Raw genomic sequence first — 22,260 nt, 5'->3', positions numbered from 1 at the left:
AGTTCAAATCCCAGGTGTGGGGGAGAATGTTTCTTTGGGACCATCAGTCAAAGTCCTGACAACTGATACACAGAAATGTTCCTGCAACATTCCCATGAAAGTGTCTAGAACATCAATATCTTATATATTAAGAACTTGGCAACCATGTTCTGTGTATGTTGAGTGTGATGTTAATCTCTTGTGGACAGATTCCAGTGTAAACAGGAAGTGACAACTTTCATGAGAATTTTACTTCTGGGTAACAAAGATTAGTGTGATGTTGATGGTATGTTCTCCTAACCCACAGAAAACTGGAAACACAAATGTTCTTGCAACGTTACCATGAAACTTGTCTAGAACATTGATATATTATATTCTGAGAACATGGTAACCATGTTCTGTGAATGTTTGGTGGGCTGTTGATGGAATGTTCTCCTAACCCACAGAAAACTGGAAAAATGAATGTTCTTGGCACGTTCCCATGAAACGTGTCTTCAACAATATCTTAATATCTGAGAACTTGGTAACCACGTTCTGGGTAAGTTCTATTTTAAGGGAATGGTCTCTTGGAAACAATCCTTGCACGTCACAGGAACATTCCTATGAAAACGTTAGTTGATGACCTAATGAGACTCTTAAGGGAACAGTTTTACTAAAGTTGTGGAAACGTTTGTTGTTAGCTGGGTAGGGGAGTTCTGCAAACTGCTGCGAAACTGGCATATTCAGGACTTCCCAGAGAGCCACGAATTAAATACCCCATTAATAGGGTATGACTTTTAGGGAGCAAATTTCTAGTTTATTTCTCTAATTATGGATGTTAGTTAAATTGCCCCGATGACGCAGGATGTCTCATCTTGGAGACTGCCTCCGTTTCCAAGCTCGTTTCCATGCACCGCCTTCTAACAACATGGCGCCAGTTTACAGCGGTGCTGCCTTCCAAAGGGATGCCAAAAACCGCGCCGTAAGAGGAAAATATGATTATTGAAAGTAACAGTTAACTACAAAAAGGATAACGGTACCGTAGTTCTTATAAATAATACTTGTGTTCTTGTCATGTAAAATTCTGGAATTTGCGTGCAGCAACAGTTTGTTAGTGACAGGTTGCGCATGAGCCCACCTGCCGGAGAAACTGTGACGACGGTGGGCCATTATGAATCTCCTGAACCTGACAATATAGTGGGCGATATCCTTTGATAGAGACCTGCAATATTATGCATATTCTTCGACAGCGAGGTAACGCGTAAACGTCTCGGTAGACTCATTGTAGTGCAATAAATAACTTTCTATTTAAAAAAAGAAGAAGCTCACTCTGTAATGAATGAAGAGAATTGTGCGCAATCGGAGGTGGAAAGGGAAAAGCTCCCTCCAATATGCCATACGTCACCAACTATGGTAAGTGCAAAATTGTTTACATTCAATCAGAAAATGCTTACAACTTGTTGCTGTAAAATATAGTTAATTATTTGAGCTCTTTTCTGTAATGTTTTTTTCTTACACAATATTTTCTTTATTCGACTACAACCTAAAGACATTACTGAACTGGCCCAGTCAAACAATGTGAAGTATTTATTTTGCAGTATGGGCTACTATTATAATTTGTTATTGTCAGCATCCCTACTATAAATGGCATTATAAACTGGGTGGTTCAAGCCCTGAATGCTGATTGGCTGACAGCGTATACCAGGGGTATGACAAAACATGTATTTTTACTTCTCTAATTATGTTGGTAACCAGTTTATAATAGTAATAAGGCATCTTGGGGGTTGTGATATATGGCCACTATACCACGGCTAAGGGCTGTGTCCAGGCACTCTGCGTTGCGTCGTGAAAAAGAACAGCCCTTAGCCGTGGTATATGGGCCATATACTACACCTCCTCAGGCATTATTGCTTAATTCTCCTGTGGAACAAGATGCTTATGGATTTAATTTTCAAAGTAAGTGGACTCAAGGACTTAAAGTATCAGAATAGGACCTATACCAATAATCCACACAGTTTGATGAACCAGGATATTTGTCATTGGAAAAAGCATTGACATTTGTTCCCCAACAGTCCCCCTCAAAAGAGGTACATTGGAAGAGTTTTTTAAATTAAAGGGGCAATCCGCAGTTGCTACATCCGTTTTTGGACTTATAAATTAATTGATTCTTGAAGAATATAACTTGTAAATTCCTCATGAGCTTAGTTCAACTGTCATACCCCAACAGAACCCAAAATATAAGCTTGTTTGAATCCAATGTTTGTAAACATTTTAAATGTAAACAAACAAATGCTTAACTATAATTTTTGTATCTTGGATGGTCAGTCCTTACATCAAAAGCTTTGTGAATTTAAGAGTGGTTAGATTTCTCCAGGCCAATCCCTCAACTTTTTACCGTACAGAGGCGGGTGGGACCGCTTTGTTATTGTTTTGACTGTGGAGTTCCCCTTTAACTATCCAATATGGAACCCATAATTTTTCATACTAATGTAGGCATAATGTCTGGAAATGTCATAATGCTGCTTCTCGCTCTCTTGCTCTCTCTCTCTTTCTTTCTCCCTCTCTCTCTCTCACACACACACACACACACACACACACACACACACACACACACACACACACACACACACACACACACACATTCCCACCAACACACTCATTACACGGTAGCATCATTGTAGTGATCTAGATAGTAAACGTCCTGGAAGAGCAACATGGGAAGAGATTTAGGAGTGAGGCAGACTTTTCCACAGACACAGACGGTTATTCTCTCATAAAGTGCTGCATTTTGGCACAGCCATGAATAACAGAATAGAAGGACAGGAGTGGTCGAGGAGGGAGGAGAAGAGGAAGGAGGAGAGTGATGTTTTTATCTAGAAGTTAGGGTTGTAATATAAAGAACAATTCTGTAATTCAGAGGAGAGGAGCCACACCAAGAATCACTTCGCCCATGATACAATATGTGTTATTGTGTCACATCATCATTTTCAGACTAATGTAGGCCTAATATCTGGAAATGTCGTAATGCTGTTATATCTCTCTCTCTCACACACACACACACACACACACACACACACGCTCCAGCCTGGCCCTGTGTATCATTACACATAATGCTGAACACAGCAACTGCCTTGTGTGTCTCGCCTCACCATAAATAACACATTATTCCTATTTTACCCTCCGTAAACAAAAACATTATTAGATCCTCTGAGTCCGCTTGGGAAAGGAAATGTTTAACTGTTTTTTTTTTTAAATACCAAAGGCACACTAAAAGCAACACTAATAAAGTTTAAACAAACTAAGCAGTTATTCGAACGCATGGAAAGTATAACCCAGAAGTTCTAGGCATTTCTGGTTATTGATGTTGTTAGAAGATGTGTCCTTATTATGAGCAATGGGTAAACTACAACTCTAAAATCAACTGAAAGGTTTGTGTGTGTCTAATGTTTGTGTGGTGTGCATGCGCGTACTGTTCTTTTTTTTTCTTTAAGCGTGTGTCCAGTGTAGCTCAGTTGGTAGAGCATGACACTTACAGCGCCAGGGTTGTGGGTTTGATTCACATGGGGGACCAGTACAAAAACAATAGTCTTAACACTAGGTACTGTAAGTCGCTCTGGATAAGAGTGTCTGCTAAATGACTAGAATGTACAAATGTAAATGCATACTTCTTTAAGAGCGTCTTAATATGAGAGATGGAGAGATAATACACACTAGGTGTATCTCTGTGTGGCAGCCTCTTTTTGTATGTTAATGGAGTGTGCTGTTTGGAGATATTGTTCCTGTCTGTGTCTCGGATGAAGAGTTTGTTTGATCTGCCCTTTTGTACACACGAATGTTGAATTAGTTGAATAGAATCCATTGGATCGAATTAGACAACGGGATACGGGGGAGGAGATATCTTTTATCCCCCTGAAATTAAGCATCTACCATATTCCACTGAGGTGCAGGTTTCTACATTTTATTTTTATAGATGTCCGTTTGATTAGCACAAACTGACAATGTGTTTGAAATTGTGCTAAACAATAGTTTTTACAAGATGAGACATTGGAGACAATATTACTGTCTGTATCAGAGTAACTCCATGTGGAGTGCTAATGGCATAATCAGGGAAGATTTTTTATGGATCTAATTCTAATCTCAGTGATCTCATTAGGATTGTCTGGACTTGAGAAGTTCCCTTCCCTCTCTCTCTCTCTCCCTCTCTCCATGTCATCTGTAAGACATGTGTTTTCTCCCCCTCCTCTTTCGTTCGGTGGAGAGTTTTAAGGTGTCAGGACCTGCTGCTGTGCATATGCTTTTAGTTGGCCCTCCTCTCTCTCTCTCAATCTGTCCACTGCACTCAGTTCCTACCTCCCACCCTCCTTGCTGTCTGGGCTACCAGAACAGTTGGCTGTAGGCATTGGTGAGAGCAGCAGCAAGAAATAGGAAATTGACATCATATATATATTTTCTAAACTGGTTGTCGGATTCACCTTGGGTGGAAAAATCACGTGGACCACTTAACTGAATGAAATAAATGCCAATTATATGGTATTCTATCCCTATGATTCATGTTGATTCATGAGTCTAATGTGTGGGCCTAATAGGGTTTCCTCTGGCAAAGGATAAAGTGCAATTATTATTTTTCTATTCACAAAATAACGGTAGCGGTAGTAGCAGTTGTTAGGATAAATAATGTTGCCAACTGTTGTGTACAGAACACTGGCAGAGCCAGGTAGAACTACCTTGTGCCACTTCCTGGGCTATAACATAGCCATAATGAGCAGTGGTGCACAACTGGTTGAAATCAATCATTTAGCCAACACGGTGGCTATATCACATTCATAGGTGTGTGTACATTCACATGTCTGCGTGTCCAATTGGAGCTCTGAGAAGCAGCAACAAACAAGAACACACACAGTAATCAACCTAAATAAATGCACAAACTGAAGGAAAATAACTTCACTTGATTAACAAACATAGTCTAATGACAAGAGGGAAGTTTAATAGCAACAGAGCTCATTCAATTATCAAGAAAATGGGGGCAAATCAGACTTTAAGGCACAGTGCAGTCAAAATGTTTTTTTCCTGTGATTGTATCATATTGTACAACTGCTGATGACACTAACACTGTAAAAGTGTGACTTTTTTTTATCAGTGTTAATTCCTGATATTTGCAGGTTTAAAATACAATTTACACTGGATCTTCTAATCAGCAGGTTTTGCATGGGTGGACATCACCAGGCGGTATAAGTTAATAGACCAATAACAAAGAGTTCTCTCTAACAATAACAGATACTTTTCACTCCCTTAGGCCCCTCACTCAGACTACTCCCAAACAGTCCTAGAAAACTGATTGCTTGAAAAAGTGTTTTTTGCTAAAAAAAAAAAAAAAAAGCTATTTTTGACCATTTTAATGGAACAATATTACAGTAAGGTACCACGTTACCCAGAAAGAATTTCATATTGAAATAAAAATGGCTGCATTGGGCCATTAAGTCAAGAGCACACAAGGGAGAGGAGGGCTTGAACTTGAGCACGCCTGTCACCATCACAAAGTCATTCTTGAGCAAAGTTAACCTCTAACTCCTATATGAAACGTTTCCCAACAGCACAAACTGTAGCAGGAGTTCCATGACTCCATAGCTGTTAAAGTGTAAGACTCAAAGGCCCTTTGAACTCTGAGCCCACTACAAGAAAACACAAGAACACACAGGCATACATACATAATTGTACATTGTTTTCAGTTCAGTTTTCCTCCCATAATGATGTAATCTTCTTGTGACAGGATTTGGGGCGTGGTGCGAAACAGCCCTTTCCCTCCCTCAGCACGTTCATCTCCTCCCTTAACCAGCGGAGGGAGACGGGAGGCCGGTTCAGCGTGGGCACAAACCAGTGTCTACCAGGTGGACGACATGGTGAGTTAACAACACTGGGCAGATTCACACACTGTGGTAGTCTACAAAGACACTGGAGAAACGTAGCCCTCGCGGATCCTACAATAATCTCTCCTCTTTCCAACCTGATTCCTGATGGGCTTCCCTATATTCACACATAAGCTGGTCTCTCCACTGGATACAATGATATGTCACTCATCACTGTACGGCAATGGAGACATTGTTTATTTAGTTAAATGAACAAAATGACAGTATATTAAAGAACAGTTGTCAGGCCTGCAGTGCACACTAAATCGATTTAGTCGCTGCTGCTACTGATGCCAAAATAATTATGCGAACATCTCTGTCAAATGAAAGCCACATGAAGGCTTATTTTCATGGGGTATACATGTTGGTGGAGAGGAACCATGCAGCAGGAAAGCATTTCCAAGCGTTTGTCATTTCAAATGTAGTTGTTTAGATTCCTTGCCTGGTTTATTGTTATGCACAAACTATATGATTGCTCTGCCATTTATGCAATCAATATGTTCCATCACTTGATATTTGTAACCTCACTGAAATTGAAACTCTGTTACCAATGTAAATTAATACATGATATTTGGCAGAAGTTTAAGATTTTCTTCCTCTGATCTTCAAATGAGATTTCTATGCATAAAAGGGTTTTGATAGGAAAACAAAAGCATGGGCAACATGAATAGGATGAGATGAGATGGGTCAGCTATCTGAGGTAATGATGGACGTCATCAATTGTTATGACCTGGCAACAGCCAGCAGAAATAGTTTAACAACTTCATTGTGTCTTCTTGTGAGAATGCTGTCATTAGTCTGAATACACTGTTGTCCTGGCCTGTTAGGTCCTGAAAAAGATTGGTAGAGGCAATAATCTGTCCATACTTAACGGAAAGTCGGCTTTGGTTAACTAAGGTCATGCAGTGAATGTACTATGTGATTACAGACTGATTGGCTCGAGTTTAATTAGTGTTGTTAGTGAAGCCAGTCTGAGCAAGTCGCAATCTAAGGATCTCGCAATCAAAGCCTTGTGAATCATGTTCATTGTGGAAGCTAGCAGTCTTTGCAAGCAGTAACAAATATATGTACATATCTGCCACACAACACAATAGTCATGTGTATCATACTCTGTGTAAAGGGAACTAATTATGTGGGTCTTGTAATTTCCCAGGGAGGGAGCTGCCTCCTATTTGCAGTGATGTGAGGCAGAAACAGAGGATCTCCATCGACACACTTCCCCCCGAGGTGAAGGCCCCGTTCCCCTCTGAACCTGTCATCCCCCTCCGCACTAAGACCATCAAAGAGTTCCAGTGAGTAACACCACCTCTCCCCATGACCTCCATTTGACCTTTTAACAGTGAGTAGCATACCTTCATGATCGTCACGACTTCCCACTGGGCACAGACGTCATTTCAACGTCTTGTTTTGATTTCAATTTGGTTGTCAACTAACGTAAATTCAACATGAAATAACATCATGTCATTGGATTTAGGTTAAAAGTTGGGTGAAAATCATTGACTGTTTGCAAATCCAATCAGTTTTCCACTTTGATTCAACATCAACACATTACATTTTTTTTGTTGAATTGACGTGGAAACAACGTTGATTCAACCAGTTTTTGCTCACTGGGCTATGATTCGCTATGACAATGATTTATTGATGGATTCCTTCCACTGTGTTGCAGGGAAGACATGGAGCGAGCCACAACCTCAGGGGACTGGAGGGATGTGAGGGATTTCTACCTAACCACCTTTGACTCTTTTCTAGAGATCAATGCTGCCTTCAAGGTAATGGCTCTTGAAATGGCTCATGCAGGCATTTTGTTATTATGTTGTGAGTTATGCTTTCCCCAAACATACCTTATCAATTTTAGAATATTCCAAACCCTTTGGTTTAGTTCCTCGTATTAAATGATTGTTATTTGCAGCACCTCTTTCTCCATTGCGAATTCTCTTAAGGAAAGCATGCAGAGCATGTGTTCTGGAATGTGTTATTCATGAGGAAATCAACGGCACATGATGTAAGAGAAAAGCTGCACTCGAAAGTACTGACCTTGACTTCTTCCAAATGTTCATTACGTTACAGCCTTATTCTAAAATATATTTTTTTCAAACTCATCAATCTACACACAATACCCCATAATGACAAAACAAAAACTGCTTTTTTGCAAATGTATAAAAAAGAAAATCCAGAAATATCATATTTGCATAAGAAGTCAGACTGTTTACTCAGTACTTTATTTAAGCACCTTTGGCAGCGATTACAGCCTCGAGTCGTCTTCGGTATGACGCTCAAAGCTTGGCACACCTGTATTTTGGGAGTTTCACCCATTCTTCTCTGCAAATCCTCTCAAGCTCTGTCAGGTTGGATGGGGAGCATCACTGCACAGCTATTTTCAGGTCTCTCCAGAGATGTTAGATCGGGTTCAAGTCCGGGCTCTGGCTGAGTCACTCAAGGACATTCAGTGACTTGTCCCGAAGTCACTCCTGCGTTGTCTTGGCTGTGTGCTTAGGGTCGTTGTCCTGTTGAAAGGTGAACCTTCACCCCAGTCTGACGTCCATTAGCACTCTGGAGCAGGTTTTCATCAAGGATCTCTGTACTTTGCTCTGTTTATCTTTCCTTCGATCTCTGTTTATCTTTCCTTCGAGGATCTCACAGTCCTTGCCACTGAAAAACGTCCCCACAGCATGATGCTGCCACCACCATGCTTCACCGTAGGGATGGTGCCAGGTTTCCTCCAGACGTGACACTTGGCATTCAGGCCAAAGAGTTCAGTCTTGGTTTCTTCAGACCAGAGAATCTTGTTTCTCATGTCTGAGAGTCCTTTAGGTGCCTTAAGGGCAAACTCCAAGCGGGCTGTCATGTGCCTTTTACTGAGGAGGGTGTTCCGTCTGGCCACTCTACCATAAAGGCCTGATTGGTGGAGTGCTGGAGAGATGGTTGTCCTTCTGGAAGGTTCTCCATGTCCACAGATGAACTCTGGAGCTCTGTCAGAGTCACTATCGGGTTCTTAGTCACCTCCCTGACCAAGGCCCTTCTCCCCCGATTGTTCACTTTGGCCGAGTGGCCAGCTCTAGGAAGAGTCTTTCTTGGTGGTTCCAAACTTCTTCCATTTAAGAATGATGGAGGCCACTCTGTTCTTGGGGACCTTCAATGCTGCAGAAATGTTTTGGTACCCTTCCCTAGATATGTGCCTGGACACAATCTTGTCTCAGAGCTCTACAGACAATTCCTTCAACCTCATGGCTTGGTTTTTGCTCTGACATGCACTGTCAACTGTGAGGCCTTTATATAGACAGGTGTGTGCCTTTCCAAATCATCTCAAATCAGTTGGATTTACCACAGATGGACTCCAATCAAGTTGTTGAAACATCTCAAGGATGATCAATGGAAACAAGGGTGTTTTTAATTTTTAATATATTGGCACAAATGTCTACATTCCAGTTTTTGCTTTGTCCTAATGGGGCATTGTGTTTAGATTGATGTGGAAAAAAACACATTTTTAATCCATTTTAGAATAAGGCTGTAACGTAACAAAATGTGGAAAAAGGGAAGGGTCAGAATACTTTCCAAATGCACTTATAAGGTCCGAACCTTGTTTAGTTGGCATCGAGCAAGAATGGTTCAACACACACTGCCATTGTTCACACACACACACACACACACACACACACACTATATTTCCTCACTGCAGACAAGCCCAGGGTTTGGCTGTAGCAAGTGCCCGTTGTTTGAGCTGTTGTTAAAAAGGCCTGAAATAAAAACATTTTAACAATGAGAAATGTACAATTTTCCTTTTCCTCCTTTCTTAGAGAGAAGCTAACGCCCCATTTAACACAATCGAGGATTCTGGAGTCAACTCAAAATTTTTGAATGCAGTTTATGATGCTTTACTCTGCACAGTAAGTACTGCCAACATGACCTTTCTATGGAAGAGGATATCATATGAGAAAACAAATGAAGTCCTATTCAGATTTTTTTACCATGAAAGTGCTTCCTGAAACCAGCAGAATTTGGGTAATTTCATCCAATTTAGAGGTTAACTCATGTTTGTTTATGTTGTTTTAGCCCCAAGACATCCAGAAATCAGTGTTGAAGGGAATCATTAACAGCCTATTAAGAGAGTGGAAAGGGTGAGTGCTGCTTTCAATTTATACCGCTACTACCATTTACTGTTACTATGCTACCTGTTGTTACACTGCAGCAACCATTTACCATAAATAGAGCATTGCTTATGAGAACTAAATGACATTCATACAGTTTGGCATCTAATTACACACAACATTTATTTTCAAATTTGTTGCCATTTTTTGTTGCCACAATGTGCTAGTTTGGATGAAATATGATGTCTCATTAGGCTGACGGTATACATTTTGATTTCCTCCTTTTGCTGAAAACAATGTGTTGTGTTTTCAGTCCCAGAACGAAAGATGACCTGAGGGCATACTTCATCTTAGTTCAGGTAACATTTACTTCTTAAGATAACATCTTATTAAGTACATGCACCAGTACGTTTTGTTTGTAAAAGTTTCATTTTATAAGGTATAAATAATGTTTTATGTTTCATGCTTTGTCTTTTGTGTTCAATTCCCTTGTGAAAAATCTTGGATTGGTGTAAATGCTCAGTAAATCCCCATGTTGTTAAACAGTTAATTTCAGGACAGGAATAAATGGCTATAATGCTCCTGTCATCAGATTCTTGGTTTCCATTAATCCCTGTCATTTCCTGTGGAAAGTGGGTTATTTTGTGCTTTCCAAACCACCACTGCCACAGGCTTAAAGGGACTGTTAGGGTCCCATATCCCCTGCGGTATTCTAGCCTCTGTAGTATTCTAGCCCCTGTAGTACTCTAGCCCCTGTGGTACTCTAGCCCCTTTGGTATTCTAGCCCCTTTGGTATTCTAGCCCCTGTAGTATTCTAGCCCCTGTGGTATTCTAGCCCCTTTGGTATTCTAGCCCCTGTGGTATTCTAGCCCCTGTGGTATTCTAGCCCCTTTGGTATTCTAGTCCCTTTGGTATTCTAGCCCCTGTGGTATTCTAGCCCCTGTGGTATTCTAGCCCCTTTGGTATTCTAGCCCCTGTAGTATTCTAGCCCCTGTGGTATTCTAGCCCCTGTAGTATTCTAGCCCCTGTGGTATTCTAGCCCCTTTGGTATTCTAGCCCCTGTAGTATTCTAGCCCCTGTGGTATTCTAGCCCCTTTGGTATTCTAGCCCCTTTGGTATTCTAGCCCCTTTGGTATTCTAGCCCCTGTGGTATTCTAGCCCCTGTGGTATTCTAGCCCCTTTGGTATTCTAGCCCCTTTGGTATTCTAGCCCCTTTGGTATTCTAGCCCCTGTAGTATTCTAGCCCCTGTGGTACTCTAGCCCCTGTGGTACTCTAGCCAGTGTAGTATTCTAGCCCCTTTGGTATTCGAGCCCCTGTAGTATTCTAGCCCCTGTAGTATTCTAGCCCCTGTGGTATTCTAGCCCCTGTGGTATTCTAGCCCCTGTGGTACTGTAGTCCCTGTGGTACTGTAGTCCATGTGGTATTCTAGTCCCTGTGGTACTCTAGCCCCTGTGGTACTCTAGTCCCTGTAGTATTCTAGCCCCTTTGGTACTCTAGCCTCTGTAGTAATCTAGCCCCTGTGGTACTCTAGCCCCTGTGGTCCTCTAGCCTCTGTAGTATTCTAGCCCCTGTGGTACTCTAGCCTCTGTGGTACTCTAGCCTCTGTGGTACTCTAGCCTCTGTGGTACTCTAGCCCCTGTGGTATTCTAGCCCCTGTAGTACTCTAGCCTCTGTGGTACTCTAGCCTCTGTGGTACTCTAGCCTCTGTAGTATTCTAGCCCCTGTGGTACTCTAGCCTCTGTGGTACTCTAGCCTCTGTGGTACTCTAGCCTCTGTAGTATTCTAGCCCCTGTAGTATTCTAGCCTCTGTGGTACTCTAGCCTCTGTGGTACTCTAGCCTCTGTAGTATTCTAGCCCCTGTAGTATTCTAGCCTCTGTGGTACTCTAGCCTCTGTGGTACTCTAGCCTCTGTGGTACTCTAGCCTCTGTGGTACTCTAGCCCCTGTGGTACTCTAGCCCCTGTAGTACTCTAGCCGCTGTAGTACTCTAGCCGCTGTAGTACTCTAGCCCCTGTAGTACTCTAGCCCCTGTGGTTCTCTAGCCCCTGTGGTACTCTAGCCCCTGTGGTACTCTAGTCCCTGTGGTATTATATCCCACTGCAGTCGCATGTGAAGTGATACAGAGGCAGCCGTTCTGGCTCATTGGATTCAGTGGCAGGACTTCTTTCTGCCCTCACGTCAGTTTTGAAGATAGTTCTGGCTGTAGTGCAGTGAGTCTCTGTTTGTTTTGGTGGTCTAAGTGTCTGTGTTTTTCATAGAGAGACAGTAGTTATTGGTTTTGGTCTGATGTCTAGATGCTTATATCAGATGGTAGTGCTGGTTCAGTATGTCTTGTTTCAGTGTGCTGTGGCAGTGGATGTTCTTCTATTCCAACAGTACACTGTGTCTCTGTTCTTCTTACACCTGGGCACTTTTTACTGCAGCAGTAGTTCTGTCTGTTGGTCTAATGCCTAGCTGTACAGTACAGTGGCCAGGTTAAGCAAGACCAGCTGGAATCCTTAGGCCTCCTCCCTCTCCATACACCCCATTGACTCCAGTCGTATGTCAGGCAGTCAGTCCACAGCAGTACTGCAACAACTACTCTCTGTGCCCCAAGCTAGCTGTGTGACTAGAGTCGTTGATTTGACTTCACCTGTTTCACCTCACATAAAATCTAGTTACCCCAGTCCGTCGAGGGAAAATGCTAATGATGTCATTAATTGAAATACTCTGAGTAAGTCTGTACTTGCTGTAACTAACAGTGCAGGACAATTGTAAACAAGATTGGCTATAGCAATTCTGTTTTTTGTTCAATTTCCTCTATATAAGTGTAGGCCTATTCTCTTGTTACACGTTTGTGTAAAGAATGTGGGTGGTTGTTCGACCGGGAGATACACAGCACACGTCTGATCAGCCAGATCCCTGATGTCATGTTCCTTGTTCTCCATGGAGACTGGGTGAGGTCATCCTGGACTGCTGGAATGTCGGTTTCCTGTGTGATGCTGTTCTTTCGGAGAGGCTGAATGTTTTATGGTTTTCACTGAAGTTCAGTGCATAGAAACCGATGAAATAGACTGGACTATAGTCAGCTTTTAAAGCTTTCTCTTGCCTTTCTTTTCTCTGTATTGGTGCAAGGCAATTTTGCAGTACATTCTGGATTTGTAGAACAGACGACATGTGTTTATTTGTTTTCTAGAACCCTCAGTATTCCAGCACCAGTACCTATGTGATCTATGCCCACCTACTGAGACAGATAGCTGGCCTGTCCGAGGCTGACCACCATTTCCTAGTGCACTGGTTTAAAAAGTAAGTGCAGTCTGCAAAGTGTGTCTTAAAGCCTCACCCCTGCATGGATTATAAAACATGTATTATTATTAACCATGTGTTTGTTTCACACTAACACAGCCCGCAGTTATGAATAGGGGTTGAGTAGTGAAGTATTTGATCTTCATAGAGGTGACTAACACCCAGCCTGTATCCAGTTTGAGTAGGCATTACACACTCTCCCTACACGCTGTCACACCCAGACACTACCTAACGTTCACTCTGGCCTGTGGTAACCTAAACGTGTGTGTGTGTGTGTGTGTGTGCTTCCTGTTCCTCGCCCCTCCCCAGACTGTCTCCAAGGCGTTTCAGGCAGCTGGTGGAGCGTTTTCTTCACTTCATCTCCACTCGTCTGTTACCTGCTCCTCCTGATGAACTGCCCCCTCTGACCAGGTGTTCCTGGTGGATCCCTGCTGCCACCAAGGTCCTCGCTCTCTTCAGTAAGTCATGTCCACAACATCAGGAACAGGGTATTTTACCCGGTGTACCCCTAGAGCTGTTCAGTGGATTCTGGGTAACCCCACAGTGCTACAATTTGAGCCCTGTGTTATCCAGTATGTGCCGTAAAACCTGATACACATACCAGAGACAAAGTGAAAGTGTCATTGTTCAAGGGAGGCTGTAGGTTCAGGTGCTGTCAGGAGGGCCGGAGGGGTGACGTGGTTTTTCATGCATATAGAATCTCTACCTAGATTCTATCTCGGGTGTAAAGTCATTTAGACATGTGTAGATAAACTCTAATGCCCTTGTATACCCTGTCCCACCAGATGCAGCTAACAGCATATCCACGCCTCCTATCATGTCCTTCACGGACTTCTACAACATCACCTTGGACCACATCGACATCATGGAGCAGTACCGCACCTGGCAGAGCCACGGCAACTCCAACAAGTGAGTCCCCAGTTTACAGGATCAACACTCGGATCCCATATTCAGGGTCCAGTGTTTTTCCTAATCAGGACATTTTCTGAGCCCTTCTTATAGGCCATAACTTATTGGTTAAACATCTTCCAATTCTGAACATAGTTAGGAAGTCCTGCTGGGAAGATTGTAAACCACAGCATGTCGTTTTCCCATATCAGCCAGTGATTGACAGCACATGGTACTGAGAGCAGAACACACGGCACATTATATATACTTCTCATAAGCTGCACATGTTTTTCCTCTCCCTGTGTGTCCGTTCCAAGTTTTTGATGATACAGCTCCCTCTTGTGTGCCATACATCATATGAACAGCTAAAAGTGCTAATGCAGCGCTACTGAAGGTTAGCCTTCCCCAGCTCTTCTCTCGCTGTGACAACCCTCAGTGGAACAGCTCTGTGAGTCAGAGCCGAAACTCAAAACAGAGCACATCACGCCTCCATATGGTGTGACCGTCAAGGGACACATATTATGGAGAGAGAAGGATATTGCACAATGATTCCTGTTTCTAAAGATGGAACTGATTGTGGAGCAGTCCAGAGACTGTGGGCTACTCTCTTCCTCCTTATGGAAATCCTAGGGGGTCCATATTTTATAATCTTCTTCCCAAGTGCATTTTTTCTTCCTATCTTCTCCTCCTCAGGTTCTCTTTCTGCCAGTTCCCATTTATCCTGTCAACGGTGGTGAAGAAAGCCATCATCCAGAGAGACTCAGAACAGCAGATGATAAGCATGGCCAGAGTGAGAGACAGCCTATTATCTTCTGTCAACCTTCCTCTATCAACACAGTTGTCCCTGAGCTGTGCATGAACTGAGATGCATATGATGTACAGTGACCTGCATTCATATTAAAACCTTTTCGTTATGTGTTTTTTCTCTCTCTCCAGCAAAGCCTGGTGAACAAGGTCTCTCGCAGGCAGAGAGTGGACATGAACCTGTTGTTCCTCAACATCAAGGTACGACGGGCCCAGCTACTCAGTGACTCATTGGATGAGGTAAGACCTCCTAACACACCTAGCGTTGGGTGTGGTCGAGACGTTGTTGAAACACTGTCCTCTGTAAATAAATATAAAATGTATGTGTATATATATATATATATCAGTTGAAGTCGGAAGTTTACATACACTTGTTGAAGTCATTAAAACTCATTTTTCAACTACTCCACAAATTTCTTGTTAACAAACTATAGATTTGGCAAGTCGGTTAGGACATCTACTTTGTGCATGACACAAGTAATTTTTTACAGACAGATTATTTCACTTATAATTCACTGTATCACAATTCCAGTGGGTCAGAAGTTTACATACACTAGGTTGACTGTGCCTTTAAACAGCTCCAGAAAATGATGTCATGGCTTTAGAAGCTTCTGATAGGCTAATTGACATCATTTGAGTCAATTGGAGGTGTACCTGTGGATGTATTTCATGGCCTACCTTCGAACTAAGTGCCTCTTTACTTGACATCATGGGAAAAATAAATCAAATGTAATTTTATTTGTCACATACACATGGTTAGCAGATGTTAATGCGAGTGTAGCGAAATGCTTGTGCTTCTAGTTCCGACAATGCAGTAATAACCAGCAAGTAATCTAACCTAACAATTTCACACAAGTGTAAAGGGATGAAGAATATGTACATATTGTAGCGATGAGACAGATGGTATCCAATTGTTAGTAGTTACTAAGAAATTGGGGAGAAAGGGGGTAAAAAAATAAATATATATATGTACATACAAATATATGAATGAGTGATGGTACAGAACGGCATAGGCAAGATGCAGCAGATGATATAGAGTACAGTATATACATATGAGATGAGTAATGTAGGGTATGTAAATATATAAAAGTGGCATTGTTTAAAGTGGCTAGTGATACATGTATTACATAAAGATGGCAAGATGCAGTAGATGGTATAGAGTACAGTATATACATATGAGATGAGTAATGTAAGGTATTTAAACATTATATTAAGTGGCATTGTTTAAAGTGGCTAGTGATACATTTTTACATCAATTGTTCCATTATTAAAGTGGCTGGAGTTGAGTCAGTATGTTGGCAGCAGCCACTCAATGTTAGTGGTGGCTGTCTGATGGCCTTGATAGAAGCTGTTTTTCAGTCTCTCGGTCCCAGCTTTGATGCACCTGTACTGACCTCGCCTTCTGGATAATAGCGGGGTGAACAGGCAGTGGCTCGGGTGGTTGTTGTCCTTGATGATCTTTATGGCCTTCCTGTGACATCGGGTGGTGTAGGTGTCCTGGAGGGCAGGTAGTTTGCCCCCAGGCACTACTGGATATAAGAGCAACGTCAACTCACCATCATTACAACCAGGAATACGACTTTCCCGAAGCGTATCCTGTGTTTTGCCCACTACCCAGGACAATGGATCGGATCCCAGCCGGCAAACCAAAACAACGACGCCGTAAAAGGGGCAGACGAAGCGGTCTTCTGGTCAGGCTCCGGAGACGGACACATTGCGCACCACTCCCTAGCATACTACTCGCCAATGTCCAGTCTCTTGACAACAATGTTGATGAAATCCGAGCAAGGGTAGCATTCCAGAGAGACATAAGAGACTGTAAATCATCCAGGACCTCGTCAAACCGCTCAGGAAGGAGACTCATTTTGTCTCCTAGAGATGAACGTACTTTGGTACAAAAAGTGCAAATCAATACCAGAACAATAGCAAAGGACCTTGTGAAGATGCTGGAGGAAACAGGTACAAAAGTATCTATATCTACAGTAAAACGAGTCCTATATCGACATAACCTGAAAGGCCGCTCGGCAAGGAAGAAGCCACTGCTCCAAAACCGCCATAAAAAAAGCCAGAGTACGGTTTGCAACTGCACATGGGGACAAAGATCATACTTTTTGGAGAAATGTCCTCTGGTCTGATGAAACAAAAATAGAACTGTTTGGCCATAATTACCATTGTTATGTCTGGAGGAAAGGGGGGAGGATTGCAAGCCACAGAACACCATCCCAACTGTGAAACACAGGGGTGGCAGCATCATATTGTGGGGATGCATTGCTGCAGGAGGTACTGGTGTACTTCACAAAATAGATGGCATCATGAGGAAGAGAAATTATGTGGAAATATTGAACCAACGTTTGACCCAAGTTAAACTATTTAAAGGCAATGCTACCAAATACTAATTGAGTGTGTGTAAACTTCTGACCCACTGGGAATGTGATGGAAGAAATAAAACCTGAAGAAAAAAATAATTCTCTCTACTATTATTCTGACATTTCACATTCTTAAAATAAAGTGGTGATCCTAACTGACCTAAGACATGGAATCTTTACTAGGATTAAATGTCAGGAATTGTGAAAAACTGAGTGTTTAAATGTATTTGGCTAAGGTGTAAACTTCTGACTTCAACTGTGTGTGTGTGTGTTTGTGTGTGTATATATATACAGTGCCTTGCGAAAGTATTCGGCCCCCTTGAACTTTGCGACCTTTTGCCACATTTCAGGCTTCAAACATAAAGATATAAAACTGTATTTTTTTGTGAAGAATCAACAACAAGTGGGACACAATCATGAAGTGGAACGACATTTATTGGATATTTCAAACTTTTTTAACAAATCAAAAACTGAAAAATTGGGCGTGCAAAATTATTCAGCCCCCTTAAGTTAATACTTTGTAGCGCCAACTTTTGCTGCGAATACAGCTGTAAGTCGCTTGGGGTATGTCTCTATCAGTTTTGCACATCGAGAGACTGAATTTTTTTCCCATTCCTCCTTGCAAAACAGCTCGAGCTCAGTGAGGTTGGATGGAGAGCATTTGTGAACAGCAGTTTTCAGTTCTTTCCACAGATTCTCGATTGGATTCAGGTCTGGACTTTGACTTGGCCATTCTAACACCTGGATATGTTTATTTTTGAACCATTCCATTGTAGATTTTGCTTTATGTTTTGGATCATTGTCTTGTTGGAAGACAAATCTCCGTCCCAGTCTCAGGTCTTTTGCAGACTCCATCAGGTTTTCTTCCAGAATGGTCCTATATTTGGCTCCATCCATCTTCCCATCAATTTTAACCATCTTCCCTGTCCCTGCTGAAGAAAAGCAGGCCCAAACCATGATGCTGCCACCACCATGTTTGACAGTGGGGATGGTGTGTTCAGCTGTGTTGCTTTTACGCCAAACATAACGTTTTGCATTGTTGCCAAAAAGTTCAATTTTGGTTTCACCTGACCAGAGCACCTTCTTCCACATGTTTGGTGTGTCTCCCAGGTGGCTTGTGGCAAACTTTAAACAACACTTTTTATGGATATCTTTAAGAAATGGCTTTCTTCTTGCCACTCTTCCATAAAGGCCAGATTTGTGCAATATACGACTGATTGTTGTCCTATGGACAGAGTCTCCCACCTCAGCTGTAGATCTCTGCAGTTCATCCAGAGTGATCATGGGCCTCTTGGCTGCATCTCTGATCAGTCTTCTCCTTGTATGAACTGAAAGTTTAGAGGGACGGCCAGGTCTTGGTAGATTTGCAGTGGTCTGATACTCCTTCCATTTTAATATTATCGCTTGCACAGTGCTCCTTGGGATGTTTAAAGCTTGGGAAATATTTTGGTATCCAAATCCGGCTTTAAACTTCTTCACAACAGTATCTCGGACCTGCCTGGTGTGTTCCTTGTTCTTCATGATGCTCTCTGCGCTTTTAACGGACCTCTGAGACTATCACAGTGCAGGTGCATTTATACGAAGACTTGATTACACACAGGTGGATTGTATTTATCATCATTAGTCATTTAGGTCAACATTGGATCATTCAGAGATCCTCACTGAACGTCTGGAGAGAGTTTGCTGCACTGAAAGTAAAGGGGCTGAATAATTTTGCACGCCCAATTTTTCAGTTTTTGATTTGTTAAAAAAGTTTGAAATATCCAATAAATGTCGTTCCACTTCATGATTGTGTCCCACTTGTTGTTGATTCTTCACAAAAAAATACAGTTTTATATCTTTATGTTTGAAGCCTGAAATGTGGCAAAAGGTCGCAAAGTTCAAGGGGGCCGAATACTTTCGCAAGGCACTGTATATATATATATATATATATATATATATTATAAAGAAATATATTATAAAGAAATGTACACTTTATTAAGTTATCTGGTTCTAATGGTGATAGAAAGCACATAACACTACAGCACAGAGCCGTTAGTGGACCCATTGCTTCCCCCTCTAAAGCCCATCTGGTATTCTGCTCTGGAGGTTCTGTCACCACGGCTTGATTTGGAAAACCTTCCTGGCCGTAAAACGCAGGGTTTGTGTCTCCCCTCCTCCCCTCCCCCTCCACCCCTCCCTCGCCTTGTCCAGCTGAGCAGGAAGAGAGCAGACCTGAAGAAAAAGCTCAAGGTCACTTTCGTAGGAGAGGCGGGGCTCGACATGGGCGGCCTCACCAAGGAGTGGTTCCTGCTGCTGGTTCGACAGATTTTCCACATTGACTATGGTGAGACATGGAATGCAGGACAGAATATATTGGCCTCATTTAGAAACTTTCACATAGAATCCATATATTGCTTAAAACCCATGCAAGATTCATCAAATGTCTTTCCCTCTCATTTGAGATACTGGAAGAAATGGAAAGCAAATCATCTTTTACTAAATCTCAGCAGAATTAGAATATTATCCATAAAGCCATTCTCACACTCCCAATAAAAACCTAATAACTCTGAAACAGTGGCGTGAGCTTGTTGCTTTTGGAGTCATTTGGTCTCTCCTTTTCTCTCAGACCTCCAAGCCCAGTTATTCTTTCCATAGATACATTTTCAGAGATGCGGGCTGCTTGCCTAGACTATATGAAAACTGTGCCCGCTCATTAAAAACGCGAACCAACCCATCTACACTCAAGTTTTTTTTCCTTGTCAAAAAGTTAATGTTAGGCACAATAATGTTTCATTTTTGAAGGTCAGAGTTTTCATCTGGTTAAGGAAATTGTTGAATGCACCTGTGAATGTTTTCGGTCAACTTTTAGAATACTACTATATATAATATTATTAGACTAGACATTGAACAGACGTTTGTGTTACATTAGGCCTGTGGAGGGGTTTTCCCAGTCACATTTATGCTCCCTACACTGGATTATATATCAAACTTGTTTGTTTTTTCAGGCATGTTCACCTACTTGAAGGATTCCCGGTGTCATTGGTTCAGCAGCTGGAAATGTGACAACTACTCAGAGTTTCAATTGGTCGGGACTGTATCCTTTCATTCCTAACCCAGGAATTACTGTGTCAACGGTTTCATATATGCAGCAATCTGCACCACACACACAGATGAGGCAGTGCTGGAAAACCACACTGGAGAAACTGATACTTAATGTATTTGCAATGCTATAAATCAGTCTAACCATTGCAATATATGCTTATTATCTATATTTAATAGGACTTAGATGACATTTTCACTGTATTATGTAAACCCCTTTTGCAAGACATGAACAATAACAGAATCTTCATGATATAATGTTAAGCATGAGGTTGTTTCCTGCATTCAATAAGTAAGAAATACGAAAAAGTAACATTTCAAACCACTGAACATAACATTCCTAACACTCCTGAGATAAAGCTGATCTGGACAGCTGGTCTGTCTATATATTAGGATGCCAGCGTCCACCAAATCATCATATTGACCTAGTAATGCTGTTACATTCATATGTCATGTCAGTGTAAGCCAACGTAATCTGACATCTTGTCCTCACTTAACCCACTGTACATTCCTATTTATCTACGAATGTTAAACCTGTTGTGTTTTAGTTAACACATGTATTACATATACTTATATTGTAAACAGCCTGGAGTGGGCAATATCCTTTATCTGTAGGTAGTCTTGCTTTGTCTGTAAAGACCTCATGGAGAACTCATGACTTGCAAACTTTGACCTAGGATTGTCCTCTCTTGATTTGATCTACTGGGTTGCAGTGCCTGAAGAAGACACTGTCGATACAGAAGTGGAATCCATGGGTGTGTTAGTGCTGTTAGGACTGATAACGAGTGACTGCAGCGCCAACACAGAAACCACTGTGCTGTGATTGGCCGGCCTATTGGGCGTCTGCCTCCTAGTGGGATGTTACAATTAAGCAATTAAATATATTTTATGAAGCCCTTTTTATATCAGCAGTTGTCACAAAGTGCTTTACAGATACCCAGCCTAAAAACCCAAAGAATAAGCAATGCAGATGCAGAAGCACATTGGCTAGAAAAAAACTCCCTAGAAGGCAGGAACCTAGAAAGAACTAGAGAGGAACCAGGCTCCAAGGGGTGGCTTTACCAGGTGGAGATTTAAAGGGATAGTGTGAGATTTTAGGAAATTAAGCACTTTTTCTCATGGATACCATTTGTATGTCTGTATCCAGTTTGAAGGAAGTTGCTAACTAGAGTTGGCGCAATTGCTAACTAGTGTTAGCGCAACTTCCAGTCATTGTGCTAACACTAGTTAGCAATTGCGCCAACGCTAGTTAGCAACTTCCTTCAAACTGGATGCAGACATACAAATGGTATCCATGAGAAAAAGTGCTTAATTTAATTTCTACTTGTCCAGAGTCAGATGAACTCATGGATACCATTTGTATGTCTCTGCGTGCAGAACAGGCCAAGAGTTATAGATCTGAGACTACATCTGAGGCCTCTGAATGCCTCTCCTATTCGAGAGCTCAAGGCAGTAAAAGGCAGCCTGTCAAATAAAAGCCAGATGGATGAGGAAGAAGCCTCTTATAGCTCACAGACTTTGATACGGATGGTGGATCACAGCCACTTACCGCTGAGATTTGTTTACACTGAAAGTGTGTTTCCATGATGTTAGAGTTGTGCTTTGCACAGTGCAGAGACAGTGCACACTGCATGCTGTTCCTACTTTGTGCATGTTGTTTGCAGTTTGTACACTTTGCAGTAGTCTTGTGCTGGAATTGAGCCTGCATATTGCTTTAACTTGCAATGGGATGGGTAGAGACACGTCTTGCAAAACGAGACTACAGGGACAGGTTCCAAGGAAGAGATTATTTTTCAAACTGTTCCCTTGTTGCAAACGCCATGCTCTACCAACTGAGCCACACGGGACCACTGGCATTACCGCTCTAAGCCACACGGTTGTCTTGGCATT

General features: G+C 42.0%; 1 protein-coding gene across 2 annotated transcripts in view; it reads left to right on the top strand.

Moving 5' to 3' along the window:
• The first annotated feature begins 842 nt into the window (after window positions 1-842).
• The window catches only part of LOC139412582 (probable E3 ubiquitin-protein ligase HECTD2), a 48,714-nt gene continuing 27,296 nt past the window's right edge, over window positions 843-22,260 (top strand). For both annotated transcript variants that reach the window (XR_011634715.1, XM_071159297.1), the window contains exons 1-14: window positions 843-1,371; window positions 5,726-5,855; window positions 7,015-7,153; window positions 7,528-7,630; window positions 9,656-9,745; window positions 9,912-9,976; window positions 10,260-10,305; window positions 13,122-13,231; window positions 13,541-13,689; window positions 14,017-14,140; window positions 14,813-14,909; window positions 15,056-15,163; window positions 19,483-19,615; window positions 20,277-20,365. Coding sequence is in view for 1 of the 2 variants with exons in the window: in XM_071159297.1 (XP_071015398.1) it covers window positions 1,294-1,371; window positions 5,726-5,855; window positions 7,015-7,153; window positions 7,528-7,630; window positions 9,656-9,745; window positions 9,912-9,976; window positions 10,260-10,305; window positions 13,122-13,231; window positions 13,541-13,689; window positions 14,017-14,140; window positions 14,813-14,909; window positions 15,056-15,163; window positions 19,483-19,615; window positions 20,277-20,365 (1,461 nt within the window). In the remaining variant the exon portion in view is untranslated. The remainder of the gene's footprint in view (window positions 1,372-5,725; window positions 5,856-7,014; window positions 7,154-7,527; window positions 7,631-9,655; window positions 9,746-9,911; window positions 9,977-10,259; window positions 10,306-13,121; window positions 13,232-13,540; window positions 13,690-14,016; window positions 14,141-14,812; window positions 14,910-15,055; window positions 15,164-19,482; window positions 19,616-20,276; window positions 20,366-22,260) is intronic.

The sequence above is a fragment of the Oncorhynchus clarkii genome, chromosome 1 (genome assembly GCF_045791955.1).
Source record: "Oncorhynchus clarkii lewisi isolate Uvic-CL-2024 chromosome 1, UVic_Ocla_1.0, whole genome shotgun sequence".
In the NCBI taxonomy this organism is placed as follows: domain Eukaryota; kingdom Metazoa; phylum Chordata; class Actinopteri; order Salmoniformes; family Salmonidae; genus Oncorhynchus; species Oncorhynchus clarkii.
Note: the sequence above shows the minus strand (reverse complement) of the source record. Positions and strands in the feature narration are given on the sequence as shown.